Source organism: Heliangelus exortis, chromosome 16, assembly GCF_036169615.1.
Source record: "Heliangelus exortis chromosome 16, bHelExo1.hap1, whole genome shotgun sequence".
NCBI lineage: Eukaryota > Metazoa > Chordata > Aves > Apodiformes > Trochilidae > Heliangelus > Heliangelus exortis.
In genome coordinates, this window is record NC_092437.1 from 7,425,734 (window position 1) to 7,444,087 (window position 18,354).

At 41.0% G+C, this 18,354-nt stretch overlaps 1 protein-coding gene across 6 annotated transcripts in view; it reads right to left on the reverse strand.

Moving 5' to 3' along the window:
* Positions 1–226: 226 nt before the first annotated feature.
* DOK5 (docking protein 5) overlaps positions 227–18,354 on the reverse strand; it is a 39,369-nt gene continuing 21,241 nt past the window's right edge. The window contains exons 3-9 of one of the 6 annotated variants that reach the window (XM_071759671.1): positions 13,041–13,155; positions 12,821–12,961; positions 11,976–12,126; positions 10,535–10,670; positions 3,890–3,952; positions 3,576–3,696; positions 227–843 (exon numbers count right to left, since the gene is read on the reverse strand). In XM_071759671.1, the coding sequence (XP_071615772.1) occupies positions 776–843; positions 3,576–3,696; positions 3,890–3,952; positions 10,535–10,670; positions 11,976–12,126; positions 12,821–12,961; positions 13,041–13,155 (795 nt within the window). In that variant the 3' untranslated portion in view covers positions 227–775. Of the gene's footprint in view, positions 844–3,575; positions 3,697–3,889; positions 3,953–10,534; positions 10,671–11,975; positions 12,166–12,820; positions 12,962–13,040; positions 13,156–18,354 lie in introns of all 6 variants that reach the window. The other 5 variants (XM_071759669.1, XM_071759672.1, XM_071759670.1 and 2 more) reach the window with 5 other exon arrangements.

Below are 18,354 nucleotides of genomic sequence, written 5' to 3' on the forward strand. Positions count from 1 at the left end.
TTTTAAACCTGATGAGTAGTTGTGTGGCTTTAGATGTGGAGGGGGAACCCACAGCAAGCAACTGTCCCCTCCTCCATCATCACATTTCATGCCCTAATGGCTTCACAACACTTTGGTTCATGATGCTGATAGTGATGACAAAAAGTGCAAATTAGTACACTAAGTACAAATTAGGTGGGAATTTGTTGTTTTTTTTTTTTATTATTTTAAACATTTACAGAGATGGAAATAAATACAGGAAATAGAAGATAGAGAGGGTGCTTTTAAAAGAAATCAATCAAGTCTTCATCAAGCTCCAAAGGAAAAATCGTATCCAATAGCTGCTCAAAACTGGCCACCATTTCAAAGGTCAAGGATTAGGCTGAACAATAATGTAAATAACTAAATATAAGCATTACAATGAACAAGGATGACACAGCTGACATCAGTGAACACACAGCTTTAAGAGACAAAATGAAACCACACTACAACAGGGAAGTCATATTTACAACATACCTATCATACAAAAACATTTGGAAATATCTAGGGAGTGATTTCTTCTCTGTCCAGCTGTAAGATATAAAAGAAACTCTGGAGGGTTTGTTGGTTTTGTGCCCCTCCCCAATATCTATTATATATCTATTAAACTTTTGCAAAGTTTAAAAAAAAACCTCTGTATTGCAAGAATACCTCATCCAACCTGGACTCTTCTTTGTTTCCATTCTTGCTTAATATCACTGTCATCCTGGGGCAGTCAGTCAGAAGACAAAGAGTTTTTAAAGTTCCTCACAGTCCTTTATCGATGGTCTGACCTGTAGGCTGGAAAAGTGTCCGTGCGATGAAGCTTCACAGGGCTAGAAACATCTTCACCAGGACAGATGGAAAAAACAGAACACTCAGTAAGACACAGGTACCTTATTCAGCACTTTATAAAGGACTATGTGGACTACAGATAACAGCCTTGTCATTATACCTATCCCTGCTTAATCTGCTGCTCCGCCTGAGAATTTCAGAGTTTCTTTTCTAGTTCCTTAAGAACAGAAAGTCATACAAACAAAATTAATTTGTAAAAAGGTCTGATTGGCATTGTACATGCAAAATGAACTTTAGATCATTACTAGCATCAGTTATTTTCTGTACATTAGAAATGGGTAAAAGATTTGATTTAGAAACCATAAATTCCAGCTATGAGGAAGGAAAGCTTTTGCATAGGTTTCAGGTGCCTCTACCAACAAGTGAGTGAAATGCTGCTTCACACATACAGAATTAGAGAACTCAGTATAATTACTTGAGATTTCTTTCTCCAGGAATAATTTCAGCATTTGAAGATTTTGGCAGCCTGCTCTAATTAGAGGTGCTTGGGGTACCACTGAAGTAGTAGCTCAGACTGATGAACAAGACAAGGACTTCAGTGTCTTTCCTAATTACAACAGTGGCTGCATGGCTGGTTTATTTTGCAAAACCTTTTACCCCATTTTCATGACAACAATCTCCTAGGATCCTTTTTTTTTTTTCCCAATTTAACAAGCAAGCTATTTTTTCTAAATATGAAACAAGTAGTTTGTACCCATACAATCTATTTATCTTCTGTCAGCTCAGTGTTGAATTATCATTTTAATAAAGGACTCCATGGAAAGGCACAGTAAGCCCAATCCCCTGGCTGTGTCAGAGTGCTGCAAGTAGCCTTGTTCCTGTGTGCCACAGGCTGCCACCAGCAGGTCATCTTCCCATGCCCTAATTTATTGAACAAATTCGAACAGACATGTAAGTGCTGCTTTTACTGTTCATCCCCCCTCTGAAACATTTGCTGGGTTTAGCTGGGACTTTTTATGGGCTGCCTGCCCCCTCTAGTGTTCAAAAAAGGAAAAAGGGAAAATACCAGTTTTCTATGATTTGAAAAATCTGCTGAGGACCAGACAGGAATATAACTGTGTCAGGGCTGCCACCACTTGTAATTTTTAGTAACAGCTTGTGATATTCTGTGTTCTAGGGGTGCCAACCCCTGGAATATTCGGATTTATTTAAATAAATATCTGTTACTTATTAATCCTTGAGAAATCCTAGTATCTGAGAGAAGGGAAACAAGAAAACAAAGGTACTACAAGTTTTCCAAACCAGGTTGTTTTAAAATACCTGTTTAGTGATTTCTGAATGCTTGGTGTCAGTAAATGCCATCTCCATGTTAGTACTAGAAAGTCCTGCCAGCTCCTGAGTTTTTATGCTACACACAGGTTTACCTGTGGGGTTTTCTGCAGCAAGATGAAGCACTAAGAGCAAGGCTGTCCCTGGGCTCAGCACACAGCAGCCCTGACCCACAGGGACAACAGGGAAACAACCCATGTCCTGATGGCCAAGCTGACCACCACGTTCTGACAGCCCAGTGCTTCAGCCCATCTATCATCCCAATGTTTCATCAAGCTCAGCCTTTATTCCATACATTGTGAAAATAAAGGTATGTCAGGTATTGGCTCCTTCCATTCAATATTCCAGGCTCTTCCATTTCTTTTTAAGGGTTCAGGCTGTTTTCTGCTGACTTTTCTGAGTAAACCCTGATGCTGACTCCCCAACTATTCAATCCCAGCTTCTGCACACACACTAACTCAGTCCACCTAGCTTAGAGTGGAAGTGTGTCTTGAAGTGCACTTTTCTTTTTTTTTTTTCTTTTTTTTCTTTTTTTTTAAACTCTCAAAAGATGCATGACTACAAGATGCTGACTTTGGACCAGCTCCCCAGTGTTCCAGATCCTGCTCCAGGGGCACCTCTGGGGAAAGCAGCAGACAGCTGCAGTTTGCAGTCTCAGGACACTGAGGTTCAGTTTTGAACCACTCTGAACCACTCGGGCAGGGATTGCTGTGCTCCCCCACCCCATCCCTGCGCTCAGCAACCACCACTAGATGTCCCTTGGTGACCACGGAGGGACAAGGAGGTGCCGAGTCCTCCCAGGGGGAGCGATTCCACCCTCGCTGCAGCTCGGGGAGGTTTTCAGGCAAGGAGGGGACTGAGCTGTGCTGCCCCTAGAGCTGATCACAGGGAGGGGATCCAGAGAAGACATCTCCCTCCCCATCTTCAGGCCCTGCTGTTGTGATGGTGGCAGCACTGTAGCTGTGGAATGAACAGTTTTCTAGAACTACTAACAGTGGCCTTTTCCTTTTACTTTCCCTAATTCGGCTGTTTTCAAGGATGCAGTTGTTTTGATTGAATGTTAGGCAGTACACAAAATGAATAATGACGACTGCATCCCTCTCAGTAGGAGGCAGGCATCCAAAGTGTGGGAGAGGCAAATGTCTTGGTTAAAAAAAAATCAGGTGCCATTAAAAGAGTTTGGTAACAGGAAGGATTGGGAAACCTTGATAACTGGTCATCCTGTGACACTAACTTCTCTTTGTTTCCTTAAAAACAGTCAGAAAACTTGTCAGATCAAGCATCCCCCTCCAATGGCAGGAACAGTACCTCCTGATGACACCCAAGTGTCCACCCTAAGGTGGGATCTGCCCTTCTCTTCATCAACCAGACAGCAGTGGCATCCAGCTTCAAACAAACACCAGCTTTCAGTGAGATGACAGGCTTCTACTATGTCCACCCCAGTGTCTCCTTACCTTGCAGAGCATAGAGCTGCCCCGTGCTGTGCTGTCGTGTGATGTGCTGCCAATAGGCACTGCGGGGCAAGGGCACCATGGCGCTGAGGGACACGGCTCGCTCGCTCATCTTCATCTGAAGCTGCAAAGCAGTAAACTGATGTGAAGGAGACAGTCGTGTTTCTCACAAATCCTTCAGGAAGAGCACGGCTGGAAGGACTTGCAATGATCCTTCCTCCCTCCCTCTGCCCACCCGACACGAGCAGGGATCAGTCTCCACGGGCACACACACACCACTCGGGTTAGGAGGCCAGGCTGCTGCACACCAGGCTCACCTTGCTGCTCCCCTGGTCCTGGGCTAGCACTGCTTCCCCTGAGGGGAGCTGTAACTCAAGGAGCTGAAACAGAAAGGGGGATTCAATGGAAGGTAGAGAAGTGCCAGTATGCTCAAAGCCATCTGGGGGTCTCCCCAGCGACTCAAGCGGTTTCTCCAAGCCTCAGCACACCAAGAACCAGACTGGAGATATTTCACACAGATAGGGACAAGTTGTTTTTAAGTTTTTAAGTGTTTTCTATTAATCTCCCATCTCCTAGAGCTGAAGAACATGCCAGCTGTTGAACTCCTGTTCAACAAGGGAGATAACAGCATCCTTCAGCTAAATTCTTTGAATGAACAGCACATGCAGGTAAGCTGAGAGGAGAGCACGTGGGCTGCAGTGCATTGCTGGAAGCCACATCTCACACCTACCCTACATGCAAGGCTTTCAGCTACATTTTCTTAATCACAGTCCCTTGTTAGTTATACTATACTTATCACAAAAATATGTGAGAACTGACTACTTCAAGGCTTTTTTTCCCTAAGAACTTCATCAGATGTATCCACAAGCTGATAAAAATAACTGGGTTTTATCCTAAGTCCCACAGTACAGCTAAAATTCTCCTCTCAAAATCTCAGAAAAACATCAGTTCAAACATACCAAGACTTCACTTGACTTTTCTAATTTATAAAGACAGATTTTGACAAAAGAGTCAGCTTTTGTAGTTTAGTTTCACAAAACTTCAGGTGAAAGAACTTTTTGCATGAAGATCAGTAGATTTTGGAGCAAAAAGAAACAGGTGAAGCAAGCACAGACAATAGGTGAGGGCTGGCTGTCTTTTAAGAGAGCCATTTTTAAGTTATTTAGAGGCATGAACTACCTTCAGCCTTCTCTGCATAGTGGACACTGTGCCTGGGAGGGTAAAACAACCCAAAACCAAACTCAGATCAAGTCCTGCTCGTAAAACACCACCTCCACGTCAGCTGGATGTGAATCACTGCACCATGCAAAGTTCCACCTACACTGTATTTATTACAGCTTCTTCACTAAAGCCCCAACACCCTTTGCAGTGTCACCACACACAGCTCAGCACCATGGAAACAAACAATGACAGATCTTTAACTGGGAATAAAAATCAGCAGAGCCTTGTGAAGAAGATAGCATTTCCTGGCTTTTACAGTGGTGCCATTTATTGGTGAGCTGAACAGCAAGATAAGGCAGTTTGAGCAACAGCTCAGCCATCAGGAGAACTGGAGAAAAATACAGGCTAAGAGACACAGCTAGAGAAAGATCAGATACAGACACAGAAAAGGGAAGGGGCTGGAGGGGTGCCCCCTCCTGAACTCAATCAGTGGGGGAAAACATTAAAAAACCCACAGCTGGAGATAAGAATTCGTATGCTATGTCCTGAATACACAGCATTTCATCAAAGTCCCTCAGACTGTGAGCAAAGGAAACTTTAATGATAACTGATTTCATCCTCACAATTAACCTACTGTATCTCTGCAGCAACAGAAAGAGTAGGAGTAAGTTGATAATGGCCAGGTTTTATGCCACAGGGACACCTTCAGCAGGCTGGGAAAAGCCAGAATTGATGTGCTGGAACATGCAGGAGCAAAGGCTGTGGGCACAGAGCCACTCCACAGCTCATTAATACAACACACAATTTCTGAACTGGAAGGCACCCAAACCATAGCCTCTCACCACCTTCTGCCCAGGGGAGAAGAAGAATGCTGGAACCTAAAACCAGCTAAGGGTCCCCAGAGCAGGACAAACACAGCTCCCTGCACACGTGGCAGGGCTTGAGGTATATTCAGTAGCACCTCAGCCAAAGCAGATGGGAGATGGAAGAATCAGGCTGGAAAAGACCTTTGGGACCATCAAGTCCAACCATCATCCCTACTCTAACAAAGCTCTCCCCTAAAGCATATCCCCCAACACCACATCTAAACAACCCTTAAACACATCCAGGGATGGTGTCTCAACCACCTCCCTGGGCAGCCTATTCCAGTGTCTGACCACTCTTTCTGTGAAATTTTTTTCCTAATGTCCAGTCTAAACCTACCCTGTAGCAGCTTGAATCCATTCCCTCTTGTTCTATCACTAATTACCTGTGAGAAGAGACCAGCACCAACCTCTCTACAATGTCCTTTCAGGAGCTGCTGTGCCTCTTCTTGTCACTTGAATGAGAGATATAAAAGCTATGCTAAGGCAATTTGCTGGGCTCTGGGTCAAAGACAGGCTGCAGTTGGTTCCCAGAAGTCCTGGGGAGGAAAGTTAAAGTATTTCCTTTCTTGGATGCCACCTTAGCAATCAGCAAAACTTGCATCAGAGGCAAAACCATTGCCTGGTAAAAAAAAAAAAAAAAAAAAAAAAAAAAGAAAACAAAACCAAAAAACCTTAAATAATAAAACATCCACACAAACAATCAAAAAGACCCACCCAAAAGTACAGCATCTACACACCACCATTCTCCTATGTTAGCTGTGAACATGGTTCCAAAAGGAATGAAAAAAGAGCTGATTTAAGATTTGTTAGGTTTGGTTGGACTCCTCAATCTGGAGACTCCAATTTTCAAAGACTTTGAAGAGCAATTTGCATTAGATAAACCTTTATCTTGGGATCCCCAGTTGGAGAAGAAGGTGCTCCCTGTGATTTTGAGGGGATTTTCTTCCAAGTGAAGCAAATTCATATATTCAATCAAAATCAATTAGAACAATAATTGATAAAAAAAACCCAACACTGGCAAAACTCCTTACAGCAAAGCTCTAGAATGGCAAACTAATAAAAACAACTTTGGAAATTAAAGGTCACTGACATATTGCTATTGTTTTGACTACAATCCATCTTACACTGATACTCAATATTCTTCTCTTAATTCAAAAGTTAGCAAACACCATTTCTGCTTTTAATTATGAATCTCTGTGGAAATGACCAGAGACAATAGCAGGCTCCAGCTTGGAGAGAAGCACATCAGAGGGATCCAGTGCACACCTGAGTTGCTGAGAAGGGAAGAAGCCTTGGGGAAGGCTGCAGGTAACCTGGCTGATAATATCTTTCTATGAAGCACTGAGCCAGAGCTGCCAAAGCTGAGAAGTTCACTGTTATTACTTCTGTGAGATTTAAGGTTTGAATTTCTTCTTTTAAAGCAGTCTGATCTGGGAGCAGGCACAGATGACAGCAGTCAAGTCACAGCACTGCTCCAATCAGTTTTCATGGCAACCAAATAGTCATGAAAATATAACTTGAAAAGGTATTTTCTTTTCATTGTCTGGTAAAGTAAAAGTGGAAAAAGGGAAACAGTTGGATGAGATGAGCTATCAAATGACCAGAATGGCTTCAGGCATTCATAAGCTAAACCAGCTCTTTCTTCCCTTTAAAAGAAAAAAGGAAAATAATGAATCCCACTTGTGAGGGGGGTCACTGACTCTGGTCAGGATATGCTCAGACCTCACCAGACAGCAGCAGCACATCATCAGAAAGCATCAGGTTGAGGTTCCCAACTGAGGAACCATTATCTCATCAATTTTGCACATGCATTTCAAGGGCCAGACCCACTTACAGTCACAAACTGAACCAACATACTGTAATATAAAGAGAACTACTGCTAGGGAGGTGACAGACACATTATAGCCCACATTCTCAACAGTTCTTGGCAGCTTTATTTCACTCTATCAACATGGGACACTCAACTCCCTTTTTCTTTCTTGGACAGGAACCAGGATTCATCAGGTAGCTTAATACTATCACCCCTACCTTGGATAATCACATCACTGATGCAGCAGTGGTCAGGATTACAGGAGCAAAGAGAAGACACTCAGTGTACACTTCATTTCTCACCACACTATCTCCTACTTTCTACTTCAATTTACCCTTTCTGTAAATAATAGCTCAAGTTTCACTAATGCAAAAGCTCAGGGTAAATAATTCTTGGAGCTAGAAACAATACAGACAGTTGGTTGTGAAGTGCAAGCAAATTAAACAAACTCCTTCTTGAAGCATTCAAAAGCAGAAGAAAAACAAATTAGAAAAATAAGGACGTCAGTTGATCTGAACAAAGATGTAATTTACAAATATTTTGTAATCAGCAGCTCTATGGTCCTATTATGATCCTCTGCCTAAACTTCTAAATCTAAGTGTTCTTGAAGCCCAGAGAAGCCACCAAATGTTACTGACTATTTTGGAACCAGCCAAGGTTTCCATGATAGATTTGGGAAACTCCTTACTCAGGGGCAAACTGACCCATCCCCAACAATTATATTTTGCTACTAAATTACAAGACTTTCAGTTCACCAGGACTATGTTCTTATTCCCCACTTTGCACTCTAGGGTTTATTTATAGAATTAGATTTAGAGGCTGTGGTTGGACACTGTTCATGAAAAAGCTTTTAGAGGTTGTGCAGCTGCTCTCTATTGAAATCTAGAGCAAAATGTGCACCTGGTGAGTCTACTGGCACTTGTAAGACTGCAGCAATTCTACAGCACAGCATCAGACATCATCTATTAGAGATGCTACTACATAAATGCAAAAAGCACCAAATAGGAAATTACCTATAAGTTTATTCACTATTGTGCCAGCATTTATTCTTGTTTTATGAAAATGAAGTTGTGCTCTCACCAGGTTACTGGATTGCTTCTAATCCTGATAAGCTACAAAAGTTAGCTAATTATGCTGACTTAGCCTAGGGTAATTTTAATCTGCTTAATTTAGTTACTGTTGAGTATTTGTGTCATCTACCCATCTGTCTCAATTTTGATAATTTTGGATATTTTTAAATAAATATTCCCTAACTAGAACTATAACGTTTTTCATTTTAAACTAAACTAAAAAACAGAAAAGATGGTGTTAGATGATGCTTTGCTGGGGATGGGGAAAGTCCAAGTGCAAAGTTCACCTGCTAGTTCTAACACTTTTGAAAGCAAGCAAGCACAGTGACAAGTTCTTCCCAGTGAACCTGGAAACAATGGCAAAAGTACATGGTCCAAATGGACAGATGGCAGAGACTGTCATAAGAAAAGCTCCAACTTAGTACTTGAACTCACAGGCACATCACTCTCCCATGGGCCTTTAGAGAAGTGACCACACAGTAATGCCACCACCACAAGTTACCAGAGTAACATCCGCTGAAAATTGGTCTATCACACGTCAGTTAGTGTGTAATATATTCACTTATATATAACAAACACTAACTAGTCTCTTTCCTGCTGAAAGTGCAGACATTCCATCACCCACACTGCCCAGAAACAGACTTGAATTTTCTTCACTTGCCCTTTTCAGTTATCCCACCTGCTCTACAAACAACAGAAACACTCATTTGCCTGCATGTTTGGTTGAAACAATCAGTTACACAGTCCCCAGGATTGGCTGGGACACTTGGAAAGAGTTTCCTATTGCTCTTCCTCTCCTCATGGGACTATTATTAAGATAATTAACTTTCCTATTTTGTATTTGGCTTCCACTCTGTCTCAATCCAAACCAAGTGGAAAAACAAAATAAACACAAATACTCCAGAGAGTTTCTTCTCTTCTGCATTTGCTCAATATCCACTCTCATATTTTCTTAAGTTTCCACAAGTTAAATTTGCCATTTTCTGTTCCATCCCACCTAGGTCATCCAGTTAATAAAGAGGTAATTCATTACTACAACTTTTTCCTGAAACCAAGATGTTGGCAGAATGAGCTGGAAGGATTTGACATAGGTGGGGATAACAGCAGTGTTTATGATTACAGGAAGAGAAAACCCTAAGTCTTGTTTCAGGTTACGTAAATCAGTTACTACTGTCTGAAACAGAGATGTATTTTATAGCCAGGCTCTTCCACAGTTGTCTATTCTGGGCATTTTATATAATCCAGAATGCCTGTTATCTTCAAGATACTAAATTTTGCTGTCAAAGGCAACCCACAAGTCTTGAGGCAGAGAGACCAATTGTGATATGGGAGAAACAGAACATTTCTTTTCACTCCACAGGTTTCATGGAGAAAAAAAAAAAAGTTAATGAGAGTTTGAAACACATTAGGTCCAAGTGCTATAAAATTCACTTCCTTAGATGAAATGCTTTTGAAGATTCCACAATATCTGTTCTCAATTTGTATGCTCCTTTTGCATCTTATTCTTATATTCCCCACCAGTCATGTGCATCATAAAAGATGTTTCTGACTTAAAAACAACTTTTAGAAAACAGACATCCATGGAGAGCTCAGGCAAATATCTAGTCCTCCCCCAAGGTTTAATTTGAACCATATGACTCTTTCCAAAGCATTCCTGGGAGTGCAGACATCAATTAGCAACTGATGAACTGAGCAAGAGCCACAACATTTTGAGAATAGATTAGACTGATGAAAAACGCTTCCAAACAAATTCATGATGATTAATCACAGGAAACTTATGAGAATATGCACTGACAGGAGCATCTCCATTTTAATTCACACTTATTGATAGCTTTGCAAAAACAAAAATCAAGGACTTCAAGTTTTCCCTGTTGTTTCAATTCTTGAAAAGTAACACGAGTTACATATACTGCTTTAAATATTAAAATCAAGCAGTGTGTAATAATAATCAGACTGCTTATTATCTGTGAGTCAAAACCTAAAAATCCCACTGCAGAAACATGCTGTGCACTGTTACCCAGGGCAAGACAACAAAGGTACCAAAAGCAGCCGTACCATGGAATTTTTCACGCTCTGCAACAAGCGCTCGTGTTGTTCCGCTATGGCCAAAGCTGCCGAGTGAACCTTCTGATAGATTGCTTCACCATCTCTGGTCTGAAAGATGAACAGTCCTTCTCCTGTGTCACACATCCTGGCAAAGCAAGGGCAGACACATTCCAAGTGTGAGATTTGAAGTTTACAGATCACCACGAACAATCAAAACTTTACCACGCTGCTGGAGAAGCACCATCGCACAAGCAGTAAGAAAGCAAAAGGTTGCTGAAATATGGAACAAAGTTATCTAAAAGTCTTTGTGTTTGGGTCTTACCAGCCTCGATCCAATCTTACTATTTTAATTCATATTTATATTGCTCTCACCAAAAAGGGACTTGGCTAAATACCACTGATCTATTATAAGCGCTTAAGCTCTAGAGAGTTCATGCTCAAGACCTAAATTTTTAATATTTAGATCCTATCTAGAATCTGTGCCAGGCAGGATTAATCTGTCTTCCCCTTTTAAACTTTTAACACTGCCTGTAATGAATTGTGCAGAGCTTTGTCTTCCACTTGAAACAACAGCTACATAGCCTCAGCATCCCAGCTGCATTGTCCTATGGCTAATGCATGATCAGCTAAGCAAAAATGTAACCCTCTCCTCCCCTGAGGAGGACTAAATTCTGCAGTAATATGGAGGATAAAAATTCAAACGCCACATCCCTTCCCAGAGAAGCCAATTGTTTGATCTGCTTCTCTTTTACTATTATAGTTATTTAATGTGCTTATCTAAAATAATGCATCTATATCCCTTAGAAAGGATTTAATAGTTTTACTTCAACAAATAAGGGCTCCAATTTCAGCCAGACAAAGACTTCAGCTCATTAAGACTGAGCTGCAGGAAGCAATACAGAACAACCTCTCTAAAACAAGGATTTACATTCAAATTTCTTATAAATCCATTTGTCAACTAGATGGAAAACAGAAATCTAATCAATGGAACACAGGAGTCCCTTCTCCTTTACTTTAGTTTGCTTTAGGGAAACAACTTGGCAATCACTGCTCTCAACCTCAAACTCCACTTCTCGTACTGCACCTGTAACACTGCACTCAAAGGCCCACACTGTACACATTCCAGAATTAAATTTCCTTCTTCCCAGATGTGTCCATCCAACTCTCTGGCTCACATAGTGCTTTACTGAACAGCCCTACACAATACTATAGAAAGCTGCCAGCCTCCACCCTCCAGTCCCCTGGCATGCCACAGTTCTCCCACCCTCCCCCCGAGGCACTTTTATTTGGTAACTGCCAAATTTTTTTATTTTTACTGTTTACAATTTTTTTTTTTAGCAGAAGGTACAGACTGGTTACTGTCTGAGGAGAAGGTCTCATGTCCTTCAACATGCTTGGGAAGTGGTCCAAAGTACCCCTAAGGAAAGCAGCAGAGTGAGCACACACCTACCTCCCTGCTTCAAACGTGAACCAGGACGGGTCCCGCCCGTAGCGTCGGAGGGCACTTAATGGCCAAGAGATGAGTTTTACTCTGGGATTCTGGATGTCCCAAAGACAGATATTCTCAAATGTTATCTGCAAGGTACATTCCCCATGCACATCTAAATTAGGGGATGGCATCAAATACACATTGAATCTCTCTGGGAGAAAAACAAAAGGTTAGTCTAAAATCCCTGCCCGTTAAATATACAAGTCATTAAAGGAATTTCCTATTTTCCATCTCTAATACAAGATCTTACTTTCACTTAGAACAATTAATTTAAACACAAAAGACTCAATTCCTTCCAGCAACTTAATAAAGTCTGTGCTTGGGTAGTCAGAATATTGCACTCAATGATTTGTGTGTGCATTCACACAAAGAGAACTGCGTATCATAATCCTGATATTTGCAAACAATTAATAAAATTGTGTGCATGAATAAATACACTGCAATTGCATTTGTGCATGTAATTACTCAATTTGCATAGGAAAAGGAAATAGCTGTGGGCTCAGGTTTTGCATGCAATTACTATTATTTCTAATTTGCTTTTACAATACAGCCAAAGAGCCTCAGTCACAGACTGAAGCTGTTGTAAAGCCAACATACAACAAAACACACAACAAAAGATAATTCCCCATCCCCAAGGGCAACAAACTTGTCTGAGAAAGCAAAGTGTTACTCCAAAACAATTCTAGTTACCTTGATAAAATTAAAATAATTTTGCTCAAATTTATTTCTGATATTCATATGCACAGTCCAAAAGGTTTCAAAATAATACATTTCAAGATTCAGAATGTCAAGATTTATGCACCTACCACTCTGCTCCCTCTCTACTCCAGATGCTAACAAGTCAGGCTCTCCAAGGCTAATGTCATTAATTCGTGTTCCAAGACACTCCATCTGCAGCACCTTGCACCATTCATCTGCCTCAAGTTCTGTATAAAGGTCCAGAAAATCTGTGTGTAGGTATAATACATTTACAATTTCACAATTAATGCTCTTATGTTTGTTCATCTGCATTGCCATTTTACCCACCTGACTCACAAGCAAAGGTTTTTGATGTGTCATCATTAAAATAAATCCCAACAGCATGCTTCTTTGTGCTTTTTGGAGTTCGTAAGATATTCTTGACATTATTGAGTTCTGTGACCTGAAAAAGGACAATTTGGAGTTTTAACTGGGAGCTTGGAAAGATGTATACACATTATTGACTGGAGAAGGAAATAAAGTAATTATATCATGTTGAAAATACCAGAGAAAAGGAGAGAGAGAATGACCGTGCCTATGATTGCTCTTAAAGAACTGCAGCCTTGACACAAATCACCTCAATCAACTTGAAGACCCTGGACTGTGAAGCAGCCAAATCCTCCAGTCCTTCTTGCAGGCATGGGAGCATCAGGGCAACACCACCTGAACAGGATTTTAGCCAAGAGGCAGGTACAATCAAAGCTCACTCCAGTTTGAGAAACATCTACACGGAGGACACGAGAAAGACCAACCTGATATAGCAGAAGCAATGAGAAGTCATGATAAAAATCTAAAGGATTCACTCAGTTGGAGGAGCAAGTTCAATTCCAGTACAGCTTTCATCATAAAGAACAAAACTGTAAAAATGGTGAAAAGTTGCTCTCTCAATTATTTTTTGAGGACAAGTTGAGGATATGTTAGAATGGTCCACTTAAAAAAAAAAATAAATCAGTTTTAGCCAGAAATCTTTTTAGCTTCAAAGATTCACAGGCTTGTAAACACAAATTTCTGTTGCTTGGTTGCCAAAAACTAATTGGAAAAACAGCTTTCACACCAAAGTATAAACATGTATCTACTACTTTGTATACAATTTTAGTAAATACATACTACATTTGCTTCATGTTTCTAACACCCAGTTTTCACCCTCACAATCATAAGCAACATTTTTCACATTTGACTGAGGAGGAATACTTCATTATTAGATTCCTTTTAATATAAAGGAAGTTATATTTAAATATTCATTATCAGGAAACATTTCAATGATTATTTTACATGATAGAGGTTGAAGACAGAGAGAGGAATTAAACAGAAATGTTCCCAAAACTGTATAACCTAACAACTTCCCTACTTTGGTCTCATGAGTTCTGTTCAGTAGTCTCATATAAACTGTGTCAACCCTAGACAAAGAAATAAATGCAACACTTGTCTTATATGTAAGACTTGGGAAAGAGTCATCAGGGTTGTAGGGTTCAGCACCAGAAACCACTCCTCTAGAGCACCCCGGGTTCCCCAGCACACCCACTGCGTCTCTCTAGCCCTTTACCCTAAGCTCCTTGTTTCTTAGAGCCAACTTATTTCCCATTCCCTTCCAGAGGGGAAAAAGAGACAGCCAAAATCCCATTTTCAAGCAACAACCCTGAAAAGGTAATCTTACTGTGAATGGAAGTAACAAAGAGTATGTGGTGAGTAAAATCTCCATAAAAATCAAAATAAAGAACAGATTCAGTATCTGGAAACTCATTCTATGGGCAGCAGAAGAAGGAAATAGTGGCAGGGGCATCCCATGGGGAGCACACCAAACCTTCTGCATAGCTGCCAAATTTAGAACTCAGGTTTTCATGGCCTCCAGGTTCAAGAATTTGAGAACTGTCGAAACTGAGACTTCCCAATGGTGCTTAATTTTGCAGGAGCATTCTTCATTCTTTCAGGAAATCTTGCAATGGGAACACATCCCCCAGCCCTAACAAGACACCAACAAACTCATCGTTGAATATGACAAATCTGTCATAACCTATTCACATCATGCTCAGCATATGACAGGTCAAGCACAAAGCTGCCAAGTTCAACTCATATTTTGCTCATATGCCAAGAAAGGCTTCAAATGCAAGAGGAAAAAAGAGAGCTAGACTTACTCATTTAGGACAGCAACTACCTTGACATTTATACTGAGCACATCTACAAATTCTGCAAGGGAATGTGCTAATGAAATTTTGTACCTACAAGTACAAAAGTTAGTAGAAGCAGAACACAGCCATACATTTTGGTAATGAATCATTTAGCCATCTAGGATTTGTCCTAATGGAAAACATATTCTTAATATCAGACACATGACACGCCTCCTGCTAGATATCCCAATAGCTAACTCTAGTGGGGTGAATCCTGAGGATGCTATGGCAGGACTCAGGGAGATGGTGAAAGGTTTCTTCTAGTCAGGGAATAGCAAACTGCCTCTCCATGCTGGCTCATAAGCACTTTGAGCAGTCAGGATGCTCACAGGTACAAACCCAGCAGCTGCTGCCCATGGCCCCCTCCAGGCCCCTGTGATGTGCAGCATCCCCACCAGGCAGGGGGATGCCCTACAGCCCCGGGAGGGAGGTAAAGGGCACCCCCCATGTGGGAGGCTGCTGCTGCACAGAGCTGGGAGAGAAAAAACAACACAAACAGACCTATTAATGACTCTGTGTTCAGGCTGAGTCATGCACCTCCAGGCCAGATAGGAGCAAATGTTCATAGCACTGCTGGGAACATGGTAAGACCAAGATTAAAACATTTGCTTTACCTTCCAACACTAAAGGAGAGAGATTCCTGAACACTTTCTTTTACTGTGACTCCAATCTTGTATATCTTGCCTTCACCATGCCCACCACACTCTAACCCTTAAATTGTGATGTTTTATTCTCATTAGGGCTGCAAGTTGCAATACTGCCCAGTCCCCTCCCCGTGAGCAAGGACAGCAACTCTATGCTACAGTCACATCAATGGATTATTAGGGAGCAGAGCAAAACCCAAGGTTTGCAGAAGTGTGGGTGACTTACCTCATGACAGCACAACTCACAACTCCTGCATTCCCCTTTGGAAACAACTAAATACAAAGAAGCATGAATATAATAGCATCATTGTTTCATTGTGAGAATAGCAATATTTTTTCCTTGTTATCATAAATTCCTCTCAAAAGCCAGTTAGTTACTTAAGTAAAGTGCTTTGTAATCTCAAATGCAGAGTAATACATTCCCATAGAGATTTTACAAGAGCCAGCTCATGCTTGAAATCACAAAGTTCAACCTTCTGAACAGAAAAATTTGTTTTCATTTGAATATGCCTTCTCCTGCATTTGCTTTTTATTACTGTTCTCTTGCTGTGAATACTGCATTATGGAGACGACAATGCAGATTATCTAAGACATTATTTATCTCTTGTCTGTTGCCTTCACAGTGTTCACAGTGATGTGTTTTGCTTTTCTGGGGTATCAACCAGCAGTTAATTCACCTCTCTAAGTGAAAATTCTCCCTAAGTCAACCTAAGAGCAGAAGATGAAGATGGAGAGCACAGAAGTGCTAGTGCAAGGGCAGCACAGTGATTGGCTTGGTCCTGTGTCCAAAGGGTGGGAGGAGGGGGAAGGCAGGAAGGCAAAAGGGGTACAGGGATGGGATGAATGCTAATTTAAATATAATATATATAATCGAGTTATGTGTTTATACACTCAATCCTAAGTGCCTTTGTCATCACTTTGCCCCCACGTCTGGGTGCTGTAAGCCGAAATAAAGAAGGGACAGGACAGGGCCCTAATGGGAGTCTGCACTTTGCAGCAGTGTGCAATGATTCCAGTGTTCCCAGGGATTCCCTTCTGCCCTGTGTGAATCCAGAATGCCTGCACTGCAAAGCACAACAGGTACTAAAAACACATTCTGAGAGCCCTGCCTCAAAGTAGACATTTCATTCATATTAAGTGATAGTATTCATTAAAATAAATGTTTAACAGGCAATTATTAGCAGAGTGGTCACACTTTAAACATTTAATTTGTTACCAATACAGTTTTGCATTACCAAGCCTGGAAAACAATTACAAATTACACAATTCAATTTTCCAAATGGATTATTCCATAACTAGACAGAAAGACTGTTTAAATTACTTCTGCTGTTTCAAGGCAAGATTAATACAATCGGATTAAAACTCGGATCCCCTCAAGGAATCACTGAATTCCTGTTTGCAGCATGCAGGTAGTTGGCTTTGCATTGGAATATACAGGATTCCTCTGGCACACTGCAAATCCAAAAGTCATTTGGAGAAATAAGAACATTTTCCTTCCTCAAATATTATTTTTATTGAAGTATATGGTAATTTGTGGTTGATTGTTTACATTTAGCAAGTGAAAACAGGACAGCTACCAGAAAGGCAACTCTGCAAAGACTCTCTAGCCTGGACCCTAATTATTTTCTCTGCTTTGTGGGGCCTAATTCACTAAGTGGTCAATTTGCTTTGCCTATGCAAATTTCCAGCTCATTTCATAAGCAACAGATGACTGTGCTCAGATGACTGTCCTCAGATGACCTGTATTTTAGGACACTTTAACCTTTTCACTTTTTAAAAAATAGAACAAAACTAGAAAAGTATCTAAAAGCCAATATTACACAAAAAAAGTAAATTTCTTTTGTGTTCTGAGCTTGCAGTGGCAAGGATGACTTAATACAGCCCCTGGTGCAGGGCTGCACAAGGGGACATACACATCCTGTATTCAAAAGTGAACAAATTTGTCCTCCCACTATAACAAACAACCCCAAGACACTTCAGAAACACTGATCCCAATTTCAGATAGATAAAGGAGAGACCTTGAATGGACAAAGGCACCAAGGAGACCCCGCATGGTCTCCGACCACAGCAGCTCCAGTGCCTGGAACCACCAGGGTGCCAACACTGCAAATGCTCTGAACAGCCTGTTTCCACTAATAAATCAAAGTAACATTTGCACTGCAATTCATCACCAAAAAAGCAACAGAATGAAACAATTTAATACTTGTGAAGGAGGTGGGTGCTATTGAAAAATTAGCTCCATTCAAGGTTTTCCTTTTTCTACCCGTTATAGTTTTATGAAGGATTAAACCTGAGACTGATGGGGTGAGCAGGGGCTCCTCAATTTTCTAGATTTGATGCTGCTTTCAACAGCATTTGAGAATCACGTCAGAACACAGGAAGGAAGTTAACAACCCTATCACTAAAACATGGTAATCTTCTCTACATTATCATCTATCAGACTGCACTGCAGTTGTCCTTAGAATCGTTAGCACAAACTTATGACCCAGTGACACTTGACATGTTAACAGGACTGTCTGGGCTTCCCATTTGTAGGATTAGCTGCATTGTCAGAGACAGAAGAAACAGCCTCCTGGCCAGGACTGACAGAACAGTCACAGAAAAGCCTCCACACCCCATCAAGCTGTTACTGCAACAGCTGCTCTTGCTGACCAAATGTGTCTCAAGACAACAGCAATGAATATCCTAGACCTCAGGATGAAGTCTTGAGTACCAGAGTCCCACTAATTTTATTTATCAAAACCAGGTGACAAATAGTGTTAGCTGAAGACTACAACGTATTAAGCTGACTGG